General features: G+C 45.3%; 1 protein-coding gene across 1 annotated transcript in view; it reads right to left on the reverse strand.

Moving 5' to 3' along the window:
• Positions 1 to 244: 244 nt before the first annotated feature.
• Positions 245 to 18,233, reverse strand: part of EFR3A (EFR3 homolog A) — a 66,596-nt gene continuing 48,607 nt past the window's right edge. Inside the window, exons 18-23 of the mRNA XM_037166435.2 lie at positions 17,278 to 17,405; positions 12,174 to 12,265; positions 7,257 to 7,305; positions 6,042 to 6,145; positions 5,492 to 5,541; positions 245 to 2,928 (exon numbers count right to left, since the gene is read on the reverse strand). Of these exons, the coding sequence (XP_037022330.1) occupies positions 2,823 to 2,928; positions 5,492 to 5,541; positions 6,042 to 6,145; positions 7,257 to 7,305; positions 12,174 to 12,265; positions 17,278 to 17,405 (529 nt within the window). The 3' untranslated portion in view covers positions 245 to 2,822. The remainder of the gene's footprint in view (positions 2,929 to 5,491; positions 5,542 to 6,041; positions 6,146 to 7,256; positions 7,306 to 12,173; positions 12,266 to 17,277; positions 17,406 to 18,233) is intronic.

Raw genomic sequence — 18,233 nt, forward strand, 5'->3', positions numbered from 1 at the left:
TGGGTTAGAGACCCAGTGGAGCCGGTGCCGGGGTGCAGTGGGGGGCAGCGGTGCTCCCCATACTCCCAGGGGGCTCTCCCTGGGCCACGCCTCACACGACCAGCAGCCACGGGCCCGACACCCCAGGGGATGTGAGGACAAACCCATCAGGCAACGTGATTGTTCACTAAAATTTTTCATGTTTAACGACAGCAAAATAGTCAATAAATTTATTTAATGATTGCAATAATGGCTATTAGAAAAATGTACCTGTGCACAATTATTTTGATTTTTTATTGCTTACATATGAATTGCACAGTGAATTTTCACATTTCCAAAAGCTCACTTTGTTACGTTTATTACATATATTGTCACAGATCAGTTTCAGACAAAAAGACGAGAGATGCTTTGAGGAGTGGAATTTAACTGCTGGTAAAGTGTTCCATTATTCTAGAAGAGCGTGAGTTCAGAAGGATTAAGGAAGTGTGTGTGAGTGTGTGTGTGAGTGTGTGTGTGTGTTCAGCCTGACTCCACTGACAATAAAACCATATGAGCCAAGACAACACCAGTATAGGAGGACACTTAACTGTTAATGTTCAGTGTCCAGAAAAAACAGAACGATATAAGCATGTGCATACCGCAAAAAGAAAGTGATTTAACAGTTTATTAAGAATTTTACATATCTACAAAAATATAGCAACACAGTGAACTTCAACAAATCCTACACTTTCAGTCTCAAAACCAGATACAACACAGTATGTGCACCCACTCCCTGCAGGGAAGGGACAAACCTAAAGAACGACCGACCCACTGCTTGGGAATCACCGTGCACAGAGGTCTATGTGATTTAAGATCAATGCTGCCCCCCCACCACAGAACGCCTGCCCACAGTCTGCAGATGACCCAGGGGAGGGGGTGAGAGACGGCGGTTGAAACGACCCTTCACGTGCGGCACACGCACTGGACATCAGAGAAACGTGAGCTCCTGCGCAGCACAGTCTGTTCTGCATGAGTGCAAACGACGATATATCTTCTCTCCTTGTACTACTAAACTATACATCTGTTCATACAAAAGCACACAGTGTTCATCTATAAAACGACATCCGCGTGGATGATTGTTTTTGCATGTCTCCCTGCTTTGATTTTTCAAATGCAGACAAAAATGAATATCCTTCTCAAAAATGCAGAAAAAAGGGAAATAAAAAAAAGCTCGTAACATGTGGTCTATTAAATGGTGAAACACTTTAGCTGGTCCAGAGGCAAATGCAGTGACAGTGGCAATGGGGCCGCACCCCAGCGGGGACGGCACTGGACTCGGAGGACAAGGCCTCCCTCCCCGCCATTTACTGGATGCCCAGCATGTGTGTCTGCGTGTCCTCGACAGGCGCACGGGACTGAAGTCTTTCACAAGTTGTTTCAAGACGCTGCACTTCGGTTTAAATATTCAAAATTTTCTGAGAATGCTTCGTCACCTTTTTCTGTCTCCACTACAGGTGCCCACATAACCCTCAACCCAAAGGTGTAACGTGCTATGCTTCACTACAATTTTCCACACCAAAACCAAAGCCAAAAACTGAATGTTCTTTCTGAGCTACAATTCTTGCTAGGTATATTCTTTAATTACAAAGAAATAAAATCTGAAAAGGAAGAACTATGAACAGGTTATTTTATAAAAGTGCTCGAGGAGAACGTGGTAAGACTTACAGAGAAAGCTGTTTGTTCTGACCCGTGACGGGACTCACCAAGGTGCACATCGTTTTAAGAAAACACCGCAAGTCCGTCCACGCAGGGTGGGGTGTCAGCACAGGTACGCCCGGCGGCTTCGGTCAATGGGGGCTCCCTCTGCCAGCCCCCAGCACACCCGACTGCGAAGACCATGGGCGCCCTTCCAAATGCCATGCAACAAACCCCCAACGGAAATGCATACAAGCTACAGTTCAAATCCAACACATTTAAAGTCCATTTTGGTAGTTTTCTGACTATGAGGATTTAAGACAATGCACAATATATAAAAGTGTAAATTAACGTGCTCTTAATAAAAATCAAAATGTATACTCTTCACAGGTGAACTAGTAGCTACTTTAAATAGACAGCTCATTGAACTAATGGAGCGAAAGCGACACAGGACTCTAGTTCCAAAGCACAGTCAGTAAACCGCACACCGGAGGACGTAAACAGTGCTGCACGGCCCGCTGCCCCAGCGCAAGCTCACAGTCTCTCAGGTCGAAGGACCAGATCTCGGCAGAAGATACGGAATTACAGGCACGTGACACTGGGGTCCCACTCTGTGAGTATTCTCAATGCAATGCACTGCCGTAAACAAGCTGAGGAATGTCCACCAGGCACCACCGCGGCAAACGCCTACAAGGCCACCCACCACAGCACCTGATGTGGGGCTGTACCTGTGTGTGTCTGCTTTTGCAGCTGGCCAAAACCAAGCAGTGCTGCTTTCAGCAGTCATGCAGATGTTTAAGGAATACAGTAGACACTTCTTAGACCTTTCAACCCTCCAAAGGCTTACTTTAAAAAAAAATTACGTGTTTTTGAAAAGTTTAAAATACACTGTTTAACAATGAAATAATGTTGAGACCAATACATGTTCAACTTTAAGACAACAGGAAGTTCAGAAGAAACTAACATGGCATAAATCTACCTTCAGAAGTACTGTAAATCACATACAGATGCAAAATTTCTAATATGGTATGCCAAGCATTTGGTCAAAGATAAGTTCCATCGTTATTTTCAAGAAGTACGCTGATACGCACTAAGTGAACCTTGGAAACAAACCGCCTGGCCTCGATTTTTAGGCTCTAAAATCCTATGCTGAGGTCTCCCTGAGCCACTCAGTATACGCACAGATCTGGAAACTTCATCTCATAGACAGGGACAGACTGGTACTGGGCATGCCCAGAAGTGATGGTCAGTGTTCCCGACGGGCTCGGAGGAGGACTGGAAAAGAAGAACAGGACATGGTCAGCAGGTGCTCCTCCAAGCGCGCAATTTTGATAGGTAGTATTACAGGTCCCGCTGCCACCACGGGTGGGACTCCTGTGCTGCGGCCGGCGGGCAGACCACACGGAAAAACAGACCGTGCTGGCATCGGGCTGCATTTAAGTCTAAACCAGAGACGTTCCTTTGGATATACATACACATAACTTCCGTAGTGAGATAACAACTTACACGTCTTATTACCATTTACCATTACAACGTACAAGTCTTCTAAGCTCGCTGTTTCAATGGAAAAAAATCCCTCAAGTATAAATCTATGACTTTTTTGATGATAGCACGGTATTTCAATATGTGGACCTGTCATAACTGCTTTAATCCAGTGGATAAATGCAGGTCGATATCCACTGTTCATTATTATAATTAATGCTCACAGGTCTAGTCTTATACACACATCATTTTATCCTGATTGTCTCCCTGGTGTACTGTCACATAAACAGAATTTCTGGATCAAAGTGTGCTGTGCCCTCAGAATTCTGACTTCTGTGTATATCGCCAGAACACCAGCCATTCAAACTCCCAACATCTGAGTGTGCCCACTCTCTTACAACACTAAATCCTGGGTGAAATGCATCATTTTGTGTTTAAATCCAGCCAATCTGACAAGCAAAGGGAATTCATTCCTACTTTTATTTTTTATTTTTGGGCTACCACTAATGCTAAATATCCTTGTAGATTCAGTATTCACCTTGTGTTTCTTTTAAAATAACTCATCTACGTGAGTCCGCTGTCCGTGTTTCTACTGATACACAGGCATCAATTCGGGAAGCTAATCTTTTGTCCTAAGATACAAATGCCTTTCCACAATTCATTAGTTAATTCTTCTCAACCTTTTTCTTTTTTTGCCAAATGCTTCAAAACCTGACAAAAGCTCAATGATTTTTTTAAAGACTTCCAACTTGTTGTATTATGCTAAGGAAAACTTTTCCATGCCAAGATTATAAATATAAACTCTGGTATTTCTATGTATTTTTCTAAACAGTTAAAACTTCCTGTTTCGGTAAAGGCGGAGATGCCCCTCTTGGGGGGCAATAGTCAGAGGCAGCTGTCCAAACAAGATTCACGGAACGTCTGTTCCCTTCCCCGAAAATCTGAGATCTACCCTGTTCTACTCACCTGCATCCTGGCCCAACCTGTTGGAAGGACCAAACGCCTGTCATGTTTTCCTACCTAGCAAGGCAAATGCTCCCATTTTTCCTCACACAGCGTTTTTCTGACTGCTTTGCTGTGAGTTCGTCCACACTGTTCAGCATCATTTGTTCAGATATAACACGAACTGTGAAGGTCTGCGCTACACCTACAGAGGAATCTGCAGAGAACGGAGGCCCCTGAGACGGTGACTGCCCACCCAGTGACAAGGTGCGGGTCTCCACTCACGTGCGTGTCTTTTATGTGTACTTCAGAGAGTTACAGGTACTGCATGTCACACACGGCTTCTTGTTAGTATTTTATCATCAAGAATGTAATTCATTGTACTGAATTATACACAGTAATAGGTTTACATTAATTATGTATAAATATTAACTTCATATAATTGTCTAACTGTAAACTTTTCTTAATTTAGTTATTCAGTTGGTTATCTTATATTTTCCTGATATATTCTCCCATTTCTAGGAACTAATAATTATTTTGCAATTATTGTTCAGTATTTATAACATCCCTTTATGTTTTTATTGAGGGATAATTTTCATTGAGGGATAATTTTCATTGAGTGAAATGTAGATATTAAATACATTGCTTGACAAATATATAAACCCATGTAAAGAACAGCCTAATAAAGATACTGAGTCCCTCAGTAGGTTTCACCAGCCAAAGAAGAGTCCCTCTGTGTCCCTCGCCAGTCACTCCTCCTCCGCCCACGCACCCGAACATGCCCAGGCCCAGCAACAAGGTCCGGTCTCGGAGGGACATCAGTGCCACTTCGGCTTCATCCCGGCGGTCGACACAGCCCACAGGAATTGGTCCACAGACGCTACTCTCCTTTATGTCTCATTGCTTTTGCTCAGTATGTTTTTACAGAGTTATCTGAAAAGTGCATTTCTTTTATTGCTGAAGAGTATTTCACTCCTCGGAACGCCACTCCTGGTCTACTGTCCACCCACTCTCCCGGTGAGGAGCACTCGGTCGTGACGAGACACGCTGCTGGAAAGGACTACGAGGTCAAACCATCAAACCCTGCAGCTCTGCAGGTCTGAGGGTTAAACAGGAGAAACCACCTGGTTCGACACATCATTAGAATGGGAGTCTTCCAAACTACCCGAACAGCCTCATGAACACATTGTAAAGGACAGCTAGAAAAGCCAGAAGACACCTGGACAAGAAACAGCCTCAGACTGTCCGGTGAGGAGACTGACCACTACACAGAGGTACCTATGTGATCTCGTGTTCATCCTAAATGAAAAACACAGGTACTGAAACACAATCAGCCACAAATGTACCGGGGGCGGACAGTTCCTATTTTGTTGAGCTCTACTGCTGTGGTAGTAACAAGTAACAACACCCTTACCGTATGGTGAGCTCCAGAATTTGAGTGAGTCTGTCATGAAGTAAATTTGCCTATAAGAGAGAAAACATGTTAAGAACAAACTCACCATTTTCCAAATGCCCACATGCGATAATGTGAATGCAACTTAGAAGACAAAGCGTAACTGTAACTACTGTACCGACAGCACAGAAAGCTTTGATGCTTTCGTTTGGTCCGTCCCACATAATATAAAGCTTCTCTTTAAATCCTTTCCAATCTCACGGGTAAAAACAAACCAACAGATACACACCATAAACTACCCACAGCAAAATCTCTGAAAACCACTGCAAAAAAGTATCAAAACAATGACAATCATTCACAGGTACTTTGGGGCCTCTCATCTCCACTGGCTTATATTGCAAAAGTAAATGACTCGGGCACCATCGGTGTCTGTGCCCGCAGAGTTTTCGGTCCCTGTGTGACACACTGCACTGCATTCTGCTGACCTGCCCAGACTGGAACTTGCCAGCTAACTACTACACGGCTGCCCCAGATCACACCCGCCCCTCCCCTCCAACACGCATTCACTCACTTTGGATTCACACTGTGCTGCTATTTCTTCGAAAGGTGCTTTCTGGAATTTCTCAATGACCAGACGCCTCTTTTCCTTTTCCTGTTCTTCCATTCCATTGGTATCTATGTATATGTTTATAAAGACCCGTTAAAAGGAACACAGAATTTCACAGAACCTTGCCAATGTCCACAAAAGCAAATGATCTCAAAACCAAAAAGAAGCAATATTTGCAGGACTACTTTTACATGAAAAAAAGCAAAGGTGTAACATGTTTGAAATATCTTAAAGCTAGAAAGCAACACATGCAGGGAATTTTTTAAATCTAAGGGTTAAAACTACATGAGACCCCTTTTTACAGACTATGTCCGTTTCTCTACCAAACAAGCTGAGCTGGCTTCCTCCCTGGAGGGCGATTCTCTCATCAACAATCAGGCCCTTGCACAGAACTGGCACTGCATTCAAAGTCTGCCAAACTCGGCGTCTAATGGCGCAACAGACTGGGTCATCCTGGACCGACTGTTGTAGCCTTTCCCGTCTGTTTGCCACCACCTGAAGGGTGACTCTTTATCTATGGATGACATGAGCTCTGTCTGGTCACAGGCAGCTGCTTCCCTTGGACAGACTCTGGGAGGCTGCGCAGGCACGCCAGGCACAATGGGTTTCAGTAGCGCCCGTGGCAGGTGCCCGCACGCAGGCTGCACGGATCCACGTGCGAGCCAGGCTGGAAACTCTCAGAAGCGCTGGGTTAGGCGGACTGAGTGACCTTTACCTGGCACAGAGCGGCGGGACGAGCAGTGTGTTTGTCACGGGGCGAGAGAGGAGCTGGCCGGGTGGCAGGAGACTGAGAGGGCGTCCTGCTAACCCTGCTGTTTCACCAAGGAAAACCCTGAGGCAGGGGCATTAACAAATTCTCCTGAGATCGCATCAGTTGGACTAACTCTGCACTCGTCTGTTATCCTCATATAAGACACTGCTCTGATTCTTTTACAACTGTAGAAGCCCGAAGAACATAGCTAAATAAATCAACTATGTATTTACACAGAAGTAAAAAATGCACTATATATACACATATATATACACACATATATATACGTATATATATACGTATATATGTATACGTATATATATATATAGCAAAGTTGCCTTTATTTATTTTGGCATATAAACATGCACTAAGAAAAAGACATGCTATAAAAATATTAGGAAAGTTAATGAGTACAAAAAAGATCTCACCAATTGCTTTCTTTAATGTTTCAAAGGTGATTTCTTCAGTGTTACTAACCTGGAGAAAAGTGATTTTAAGTAAAATAATTAAGAAAGGTCAATACAAATAATACTTTTCACCTAGTGCAAGTCATATAAAAACTTGTTTTTAACCTCACCCAAGGATATGTTTACTGACTTTAGAGAGACAGACAGGCAGACAGACACATCGGTGGGAGAGAGATACATCAATCGGTTGCCTCCCGCATGCACCTAGACCAGCGAGGGGGGTGTGGGGTCGAACCCGCAGCCTTTTTGATCTACGAGATGACGCTCCGACCAACTGAGCCACCTGGCCAGGGCAGACATATAAGAACTTCTATAAACGTTTCCCCCTTTGTGTTGCCTTGATTTGTGATGACCCTCCACAGTGCCCTAGAACCTCCACTCTTCCCGTGGTTGTGACAGTGGCCTGACAGGCAACCCGACCCGCGCTGGACTAGAACGGCCCCCGCCGCGTGCTGTGCTGCAAGACTCGGGTCCACCGTCGGGACTGCTCTATCGGTGACGCCGCCTGCCAATATTCAAGGCGGAGACTGCACACAGATGATTTTTATTTGCCGTGCAGCAAATAAAAACTAAGTGCTCTACAGCATCCAAAATTCTGGTATCCCATGCAGTCTGCAGATCAAAGATGAAATCACCTAAAACTGTAAATGGCTTAAAAGCAAGAGCCACTCCTTTGGGAAGTGTGCGATGAGCACAGTTAACAGCTTAACATAGGCACACTCTGGACCTTGCAAGGTCAACCTGCCCTGCTCTCACTCTCCAGAAACAGCCTTCCACCTGGGTTTTCAGATCTCTGTCGCTCTGAGGTATGTAAAAGGTGTGAAATCTGCTCTCCATAATAAAACCAGTGGTACCTGCTGTGGCACCAGCACGTTTTCAGGAGTGTGTCCAGCTACTCCATTACCTCTGAATAAAAATTAAGAAACGACACAGCAGTGCTTGCCTGGGGCTCTGGTCACCCCTGATTTTAGCTCCTGAGCTTCTTTGCTAAGTCTAAGCCACGAGACCAATGACAGCAAAAGATTTCAGGCTTCGCACCGCAGCTTCCCCGGGAGGCAGAGGCTTTGGCTGGAAGTCAAGTGCCCATGAAGTTCCACTGCCTCGGTTTTTCTACTGAGGGTTCATATTTCTAGTTGAAGTCAGATGGAAACTGGAAATCTCCAGTGGCTTTTTTCTAGACATTTGTGGCAGATATGTAAGACTAGGCTCTGGCCAGTCAATTATTTGTATTAGAAGCAACCTCAGTAAAAAAAAACAAAACAACCCCAAACACTCTTGTTCTCACAGCTGGTGAAGAGCAGTCGACTCCTGAGAACCTCCGCAGCGCTGGAGGAAGGGCAATGGGGATTTCTGCTACAACCCTTTCAGTTTGGATACGTGGGAAGCCAATGGACTTCACCTAACAACTCTTCTTCCCCATTTGTTCTTGTTCTCCTCGGTTCCGGTAACTGTGATTCAGTTTCTGAGCATCGAAACCAAGTTATTCTGTCCTTTTTTTTTTTTTAACCTCCTTTTCTCTAACTTGCTTTCAGTCACTTGTTGGTCCTACCCACTCTGCCTTCAGACTAGGGCACTCCTGCCTGTTTCTCTTTCTCATCTCCAGCCTGGCTGCTCTGGGTCCGTGTGCTGGCCTCTCGCTTCCAGTCTTCTCTCCAATTCCACCTAGTCACGCGTCTCCCATTCATTTATGAAAGCACAGCTCTGAAATGATGCTACCCGCATCTCAGTGTTCCCCCACTTCCTACCAGTTACAAACAAAGTCCTGAGGCTGGTGAGAAACCCTTCTGTAATTTGTCTCCAATCTTGTTTCCCAAGATTCCTTTTGTGGAAGCTATTTTTAAAAGATTAAAAATATTTAAAAAAAATTTTGAGATGGTGCTCAACTACACTAGAACAGTGTAGTTCCTCCCCAGCCAGTGCGGCTCAGTTGGCAGGGTGCTGTCCTGTGAGCCGAAACACCACTGTCCGACTGCTGTCAGGGCACGCCCCTCCGCTGCGGGCTTGGCCCCGGAGGCGTGTACAGGAGGCAACCAACTGGGGCTTCTCTCTCGCACTGATGTTTCTCATCTTTCTCCCTCCCTGCCCCTCTCTAAAATCAAAAGGAAAAGAAAATGTTAGCAAACCAGAATCTGCACTGACTCTCTAACTGGGTGTGCTGGAGTTATGGGAAAACGGTGCAAAGGCGTCACCCCCAAGGGGTTTTAGCCCCCCTTCCTCTTTCCTGACCTCTGCCTCGCTTGTCATCTACAGCTCCAGCCTAGCCCGCGAGACACCCTCGGGCCTGCCTAAAACCTGCTGCTCGTCTTCTCCCAATCAGACCAGCTGTAATGTCACTGCCCCCCACGGATCCCATGACTGTACCGCACCCAGCCGAGCAGGTTCTGACTAATACTCACTTATGTTAGAATTACTGTTTTGTTAGCACACATGCAGGTATCTTCACTGACATTTGGGAAAAAGGTAGGAATATGTAGGTATAAAAATATCTGTTATTTGTCCTTGCATAAACAACAATCCTTTCCAGCCAACTGTTGCTTAATTTTGTACAAAGAAAAATTGAATATGCATAACCTTCCATCACCTTCCATCCATTCCCCCAAATAATTAAGCATGGACCGTTACACTTTAGAGAGGGGAACTGGGTGGTGACTTCAAACTTCCCTCATGCCCGTGACGTGCAGCGATCAAGCCCACGAGGCTGAAAGTGGGCCCGGGGAACGAAGAGCACGCCCGCCATGCGGCATTCGATCACCAAGCTGACCTGCTCACCTCGGGAGGCAGATCCTTCTAGCCATTTATGGTCCTGACTTAATTAAGTATGGGTGTATTTATAAAGATTTTCAGGAAAAGTTCACATACATAAAGGTAACACATATGGCAATTGTTTAAAAAACTCACTAGGCGAGTCACAGTCAGCTAAGGTTTGAATCGCAAATGTTGAAACTGACATACCTTTTCAACAGACTATAGTGACAGTTTGGCTGAATCTAGAGAAAGCACAAGTCTGCTATGATCTCCAGCTAAACGATCTTCTGACTCTGGGTTTTAGTTATAAGCCCTAAAAGCAGATATCAGATATATATGAAGACTGACTGGGGTTATATATGCAAAATTTCAACTAATTCTGATCAAATGTAAGAGTAAAGTTTTCAGTGGCACCTTTCTTACCTGGTTCATGCCTGACTGATGCATACTCTGCCCACGCTGTGCAATTAATCAGTTTCCTAGCCTAGATGGTAGTTTACTTTGTCTTCTGGCATTTGAGCAATCATTCCCAACATTCAAAATCAAATTCCATAATGGTAATGGGTTTGAAATCCAGCGTGCTTAAGGAAATCTTATAGCAAACCATTTACTTAACTTTTCGAATGCTTGGTGCGAGGCATATTTGCTTTTGGACTTACAGCAAAGAGAAAGGATCTTTGACAAGCTAACACATGTATTAATGGACTTTTAATATAAAGTTCATGTTCAAGAATCTTCCTCCTACCCTATCTTATGCACATGTCTCTTCAGTTCATTTTACCAAAATAAAGCGTTAGCAAGCCTGAAGTGCTTTGCACGTATCTTTAAAAGAGAGGACAATGGAGTCGGGCCAGTCAACGCAGTGCAGTGCACTCCTGATAAGACAAAGTGTGTGCACGAAGGCTTTAGAGATGATTTTCTTCCCTCAAAATGTAACTGCACCAAATGCAAATCATTAAAAGACAGAGCTAGTAAGATCCCTCCTTACTAGTAAGGAGCGCAGAACTTAAAATGGCTTAGAAGGGGTGAACTGGGGAAGATCACGTTTCGGGAGCCTTAAATTGGCAAGAAACTGTCAACAGATCTCAATGCACTGAATCCCCAAATGAGCACTAGCTGCCGCTCAATGCTCTGCTGACAATTTCTCAGCGGAACTGACCACTTCCACAGCAAAGGGAGCTGGGCAGCACAGGTGCCAGTCAGCAGTGCCCAGGCCACCAAACCATTTTAATTCCTACAGACAAATCACCTGGCGGGGACCAGGAGGGGCAGGAGAGGGGAGGCCGGGAAAGCATGAATTCAGACAACTTCCTTCCCCTTTTCTTAGATGGAGAATCTTTTAATTACTTATATTGTACCCAACGAGAAATAATGAAGTACCTAGGAAGGCAAACACTGAGTAAGTCACAAGGAGGAGGCTGACTCGACAGGCGGGTATTTTATCATTTTTACTTGACTATCAAAAAACTCTCTGGTGATTTGTGCGGAGTAAGTCCCAGAGGGGCCGGCTGCTCTTTTTCCTACAACTCAGGAGGGTACTCTTGTGCTCTAGTGAGACAGGAGGAGAGCATTAAGTCTGTGATGTTTCAGGTGAGTCACAGCCCCTACGGAGTACTGCAGGCGATTGAAACAGCTTCGTGTTAGTTACCATCAAAAACGACGAAAAATTCCCCTCACAGGTGACATTTTGAAACTTTCTAAAGGTCGTGAGCATCTTCCTTCAAGTGAAGTGTCTAATTCCATTTATTCTTGTAATTTATGTTTCATAAATCTTTAAAACTAGAATCTAGAGATCTCCTAATTTAATATCAGGCCTTATGTGAAATTTCTTACTTATAGAAAAATCTTACTTGGTTCTGTCTTACAGTTCCTGTTATTAAACTAAATTACAACGTGAGATCTAGTAATATCATAAAGCAGGTTACACTTATGTACCTTCACGGATAGCCAAAATTTAGTTATAAGTTTACTAAAGTAAACTCAAGGCTGAATCAGATAATTCCTACTAACAACAGACCTTGGTGATGCGGGGATAACAGGTTGCACCTGCTCCTGTTTGAGAGCAGGGGTGGGGCTCTTTCACTCGGGGTCTGTCTCGGGGAAGTGCTGCGCCGAGAGCTCTCGGCCACTCACCACGTCGTCAGACGGGCTGCTGCTGGGTAGGATGTCCACTTGGATGGATACTGTGTCCACAATGCTTTTTCTTCTAGAAAGTCGATCTTCATCTAAAGTAAAAAATTGTCCCCATTATATGCCAGTTAGAAATGATGTCATTTATACACTACATAATTCAGGCTTCAAACATTTCAGAAAATTAAGACAGTCATTTCTGCTCTTTCTAAACAAACGAAGCGCTGTGTCCTCGGACTCACAGACTGTCTGTGCAGCCTCGCACCCTCTGCCTCCTAATCCTGGTCTGTGTGACTGTGACTTCAGTCCACTGATGAACTAGAACGAGGACAGAGAAACCAGTTTCTCTCTCACTGCCCACTCCTCCCCTCCAAGGCAGCCGTCCATGGCAGCAATTAATGCTACCAATGGAATCTGGCAGTTTACCCTTTTTCCGGACACACAGTAAGGCCCAATTCCTGGCCTGCTCGTGGTTAGGAGGGACACGTAACTAGTTCTGGCCAACGATATGTGACTGAAGTCTCCCAGTGTGGCTGCTCCATCAGCTTGGATTCCAGATACGGATGATATGAAGATATGCACAGTTCGATTGAGCACACATAAATTTTTACCGCTTTAAACCACTAAGAACCTGCGACTGCTTGTCACCACAGCATAACCAAGGCAGACTTCTTCACCTTGGCACTACAGACACTTGAGGCTGGGTAACTGTGGCTGTAGGAAGCTGTCTGTGTACTGCAGAAGGCTTTGCAGCGTCCCTAGCTTCTACCCCTTAGATGCCAGCAGGCCTGTCCCAGTGCTGATACCTAAACATGTTCCCAGGATTGATGTGACCCCTGGGATGGGCAAAATCACCCTCAGGTGAGAACCACCACCCTAGTCCATCCTGTCGGGCGACAGACCTTTCTGCAATGTCCCGATCATTGTGTTACAAGCCTCTTCGCCCACTGGCCACACCGCTCCCCCACTCGGCTCCCCCCACTGCCTGCCGGGCCGAACGGGCACCTGGGCTCTCTCGTCAGGGCTCATCAACGCCAACAGTAACTTCAATCGCTCCGGCCCATATTTCGCCACGTGTAATGTGCACTTTTGTGCCCAAATTTTTGAGAGAAAAGTAAAGGTGCACATTATACCTGGGTAGTACCTGAAATACCTTGTATCTGTTCTTGTGTTTTGTAATTATTTGTTGCATAAATTTCTTGTATCATAATATGTTCAAAAATAAATGCTAAAATTCCTTTATAATACAAAACACAGGTATCTAAATATAAATACATAAAAAACTGAAGAAATTAAAATGAAAGATTTTTTCCTGAAAGTTCAGGCCGAAACCACGGGCACTCATCACACACGGGAGCACACACACGGGTGAGACACAGCAACCCTCTGGTGTCTGGGTCGAGCGCGCCTCTTCTGCAGTCTCTGAGCACGCTCCGCCACACCTGTCTTCCGCACTTCCCTACAGACACAAACCCCGCCTTCCTTATGCCCTCCCAGCTATAAAGATTCCTATCTCTCAAGGCCTAAATGAACACGTCACTTCCTCAAAAAGCTTAACTATTACACCAGTTATTTCTACCCATCCTCTTTCTTCCAGGCACAAAAATTTACCATCAGCTATGCCTGATCTTCCCTTCTTCGGTCGTTAGCACCCTTCAGCCACGTACTGGGCCTTGAACTACAGACCTGTAAGTTGACGTCTTGCGCCCTCAACCCTCCAGAAACTTGGTGACTGGCTGCACTTTGCACCGGTCACCCAGGAGCCCCTCAGGCTCGGCTCCGTGAGGGCTCCACAGAGGCACAGGACTAGCACAGACTCCAGGTGACAAACCACCGCTGCGGATGTTTCCCTACAATTTTCAGGCCACGGCTTCACCGCATGCGCTGTTCCTGGGCTGACCTAAGACACCGCCTCCCCCCTGGTTGTCCTCGGTAACCACGTGCTTTCACACAGATCAGCAAACACAGAGACAGCACTGGAACTGCTACGAGAGCGTGTGGTCATCACTGCCCACCTGCCTTGACCCTCCAGGAAGGCCAACTGCCAAGGTCCCAGCAGAACTCGAAGTGAGAACAAAGCCTGCTTCACAAAGACCACCCTGCACGAATGTCTAGGTCAGTGCGCAAAGGCTGAGGGGCTGCAGGACAGAGTCAAACTGAAGACAGAGAGAAAAAGGAGCAGAGGTTCGGGGCAGGGAAGGGAGCACTGAGAAGCCAAGACCAACAAGAACAGAAGGGAAGTATCAAGGAGAGAGAGAGAAGAAGTCCAACACTGTAAAAGGGAAGGAAACAAACTCTGATGGGAAAGCCTACGACTACATTCTCAAAATGTTAGGGTTTTCTTCTCTTTGACTTACACAGTCACCTGCTTACAGGTGCCCACAGAAAAGCCAGGGCACAGCTACAGTCGGCCTCTTATGCACCTGCACGAATGAAGAGTCCCTACAGCAGAGCTTCTGGGCGATGACCCCGGTCCCCATGGGCCATCGACATCAGTGCCCAAGCGGCTCTGCAGGCCCTACCGACTGAGGCAGCGCTGCGGCCCCGTGGGCTGCCCTGCCGCTGGCCGGCAGAAGCCCTGTCACCATCTCAGTGTCTGGTGTGTACATGCCTGGGGAGACCCTTGCTTCCCTCCCCAGTGGGGCTGGGAGGGGGGGTCCTGGACACCACCACCTGTGTCCTTTCCTTTCCCACCCCGCCCTCCCCCCCCCCGCTCCTGCAGTCTGCAATGGTGATCCTCGCTCTCCTGACTTTAACTGGCACCTGGGTTTCAGAAGCAATCCTCAGAGTGGCCCTAACTTCCTCCGGTGACACCATGCTGCCACCTGGTGCATCTGTGCACACAATACATGCAACTGGGTTTAGATGGCTGAGGAGCAGGGAAGACGGTCCGAGTGGAGTGTAGTGACGAAAGATACTCAGTTTCTCTCAGTGAACTGTCTATGGCTATTTAAAAATAAGATATGGAAAGTGACTTAACTGCATATAATAAGTCATAAATGTAATTAGGGCTATAATACCACTCAGATTTCATTAAAAAGACAGCTGGGGCCAAGTAGAGTTTCAGAAGTAACTCATCTACACAAATTTCAAAATGTCATCTTTTAATGCTGGTAACACTCACACCGGTGTACTTTTTTGGTCCTATAGAAAAACACGCAATCCCACCTAGAATGAATGCATATTTATGGAATAAAAACAAACTACAAATCATGGCATAAAAAGTAGTAATGAAATTACTTAATTTCATAGTCACTATCCTCATTTGTAAACAAAGATAATGCTACCGTCCTCCCTAAACTGTTTTAGAGGTTAAATGAGGAAGTGGATACAAAGTGCACATCACAGGGCCTGGCGTACAGCGTGTGCGTAAGAAAGGCCACTGCGTTCCTGACGCAGGCGGCGCACCTGTGTCTGTGCACCTGCGTCTGCACCTATCGACCCGTCCACCCACCCATATGCACGACACGAAACAAAGTAAATATGTTTCCCTTTTCTTCTTAAATCCCTCAATTTTCAAAACGAATACCGGACGGTTATGCAGGCAGAGAAAAACGTAACACCCGACTGACTGTCTCGTGAAGTATCACTGCCCGCTTCTACGTTAATGCAGGGCACATACCCTACAGGCTGCTCTGAACCACCGAAGTCTTTATACATCAGAGAAAGTCTTATTCTGACTGTGCGACTCCTGGGCAGTCACATAATTAAGTACTGAACTATTCAGAATTCTTCCAGTCGGGGACAGAGAGGCACTGAGAAAGGGAACGCATCTCTTTTGGGAGTGGAAGGAACCAGGAAAGAGCAAACCACCTGTTGGAAGAGAAGCACCAGAACGTTCGCCAAAACCGTTTCCGTGTTGGAGGGTTGGGGTAAAGGGAAGAAGTGGTGGGAATAAACTACAGCCGTGGGGGAGGTGGGGCAAAAGGCGAACTGAGCTTGCAAGTACGTACAATACACGGCACTGGCTCCACTTTCTAAAAGGCACGTTCTACTAGCTACTTTTCTACAGGACGGTGATGAAGGGCCAAAGTGACCCTGGATTTACCTTTGCGCCTGTGTCTGGGCTTATGAGGTTTTTTGCCTGAGGAAAAGAGAACTAAATACAAATTACAAGAATAAAATATTTTAAAAGTCTTTTACATTACAATGTTCTACTAATGTTTTCATTCTTAACATTTTCATTTCCTCATGGAATTCATGAGGAATAAAACCTTTTACAGTACAGAATTAGAAATAAAATGCAAAAGAATTCATTAACATCTCTCACTATTATGAAGTATCACTGTAATGAATGTATATATTTTGGGTCTGGATTTTATTCCATAAAGCTACCTAACTGAAACCAAACAGCCCTCTGGTACAACAAAGGCATCCAGGAAGAACTGGTTCCACCGAATTTAATATTTATACCATCACCAGTGATAATGAGAGCAGAAGACAGAGACTGTTTGATTTTAGTTTCGACAGTCAACCTGGGTGTAGCGCACCGCGCGGCTCTGCCTTGAAATGCGAGAACCGCCACGTTCAGTGAAAAGAACAGAAGGAAACGTACAGTGTGCAGAGGGAAACAGATTCTTAACTGAAAAAGTTTAAAAATTTCTTTGCATAACAAATGATCTGCTCTCTTTCAAGTGACAGAAGTTTGCCTAACTCATTAAGCTCAATAAACACAAATAACAGATAAAACAATTTTTGCCAATTTCCTTGAGTTAAATTCAACATTGGTTAACCAGGGAAGCTCTCACTTCCCTTCGCCGTTTAAAGCATAATATTATTTAGTATAACAATGATCACTTGAGGGCTCAATCAGCTCATGACAAAATCATATTCGAGGGTGGGCAAAAGTAGGTGAATAATACAGTAAATAACACAGTAATTAATAATTATGCCCTCAGTATAAATTATTCCGTGTACTCACAACTGCAAAGCGACCTTTGCCCACTCCTGCACGTGTCTCTAGAGGTTCACTAACGGTTTTCAAGAGGGAAACAAAAATACAAGGAAGCCCCTTCGGCACCTGACGAAGCTGCGGTGCAGTAAGCGTGCAAACGACCACACTTGCCCACGGACGGGGTGTGGGGAAACGCCCGCGGCAGCCCCTCACCTGTGACTTGCGGCACGTAGGGCACCGACAGCCGCTCCACGCTGTAGCCGCTTCCCCCCAGGGACTCCGCAATCTTGTTGGCCAGGAAGTACAGACTTTTGTCGTGCTTCTCCCAGGATTTGGGAAGCCTGTCAGGTTGGCCAAACAAGAGCCAATCAGTGGTACTTAAATTACTGAGCAAAAGCAAGTCAACACGCAAACATTGGACATCTAAGCCTCCATACGATGGATGTAAACTGTGGGCGGGGACAGTGAATTTCAGAGGACTGGCCCGAGCTCTGTACAAGCACAAGGACCGGTCCTCAGAGAAACCACTGGGCGCTGGCTCCTTCCCGCCGTTCTGTAGGTGGTCCCACGTGAAATGATGGAGGGGACTGCACGCTGCCTTCACCATCAGGCTCACTGAAAATCTACTGCGAGGAGAAACCGAGGCTGCAGTTTACTGAAAGCCAATGAAAAAAATACTAGCCAGCCAAGTGACAGGAAGCACTCGCCCGACCACGTAACTTTCATTTTCCTTTGAAATGCCTTGGCTTGGTCTTACGCGGATGCTTTCAATATCAAACCACTTCACAGCCCAAAAGTGTGAAGAATACACTGTTCATGGTTTTTTTGGTTTTGTTTTTGTTTTTGGTTTGGAGAACAAGAAAGAATGCAGGGTATAAATTATTAATTTTCCTTAATACATTCTTTCTCCTACAATTTTATGAGTATTATTATCTCTTATTGAAAGTTTTGAACAGGATATTACATTCCCTTAAAGGAATGTTCATTTGTATGAGAACATGCTATATTTAGGAGCTTTATTTCCAAATTAAAAAGATAAATTTTTATCCAAGATTGATCTATGTATGCCTAAGCCTATATTCATCATGTACAAGAATTTCATAGCAAGAGAAAGAACTTAGATGAATTAAGTGACAGAAACACAAAACATGATTATAAAACACCAGAAA

Source organism: Artibeus jamaicensis, unplaced genomic scaffold, assembly GCF_021234435.1.
Source record: "Artibeus jamaicensis isolate MK-2021 breed Jamaican fruit bat unplaced genomic scaffold, CSHL_Jam_final scaffold_916, whole genome shotgun sequence".
Taxonomy (NCBI): domain Eukaryota; kingdom Metazoa; phylum Chordata; class Mammalia; order Chiroptera; family Phyllostomidae; genus Artibeus; species Artibeus jamaicensis.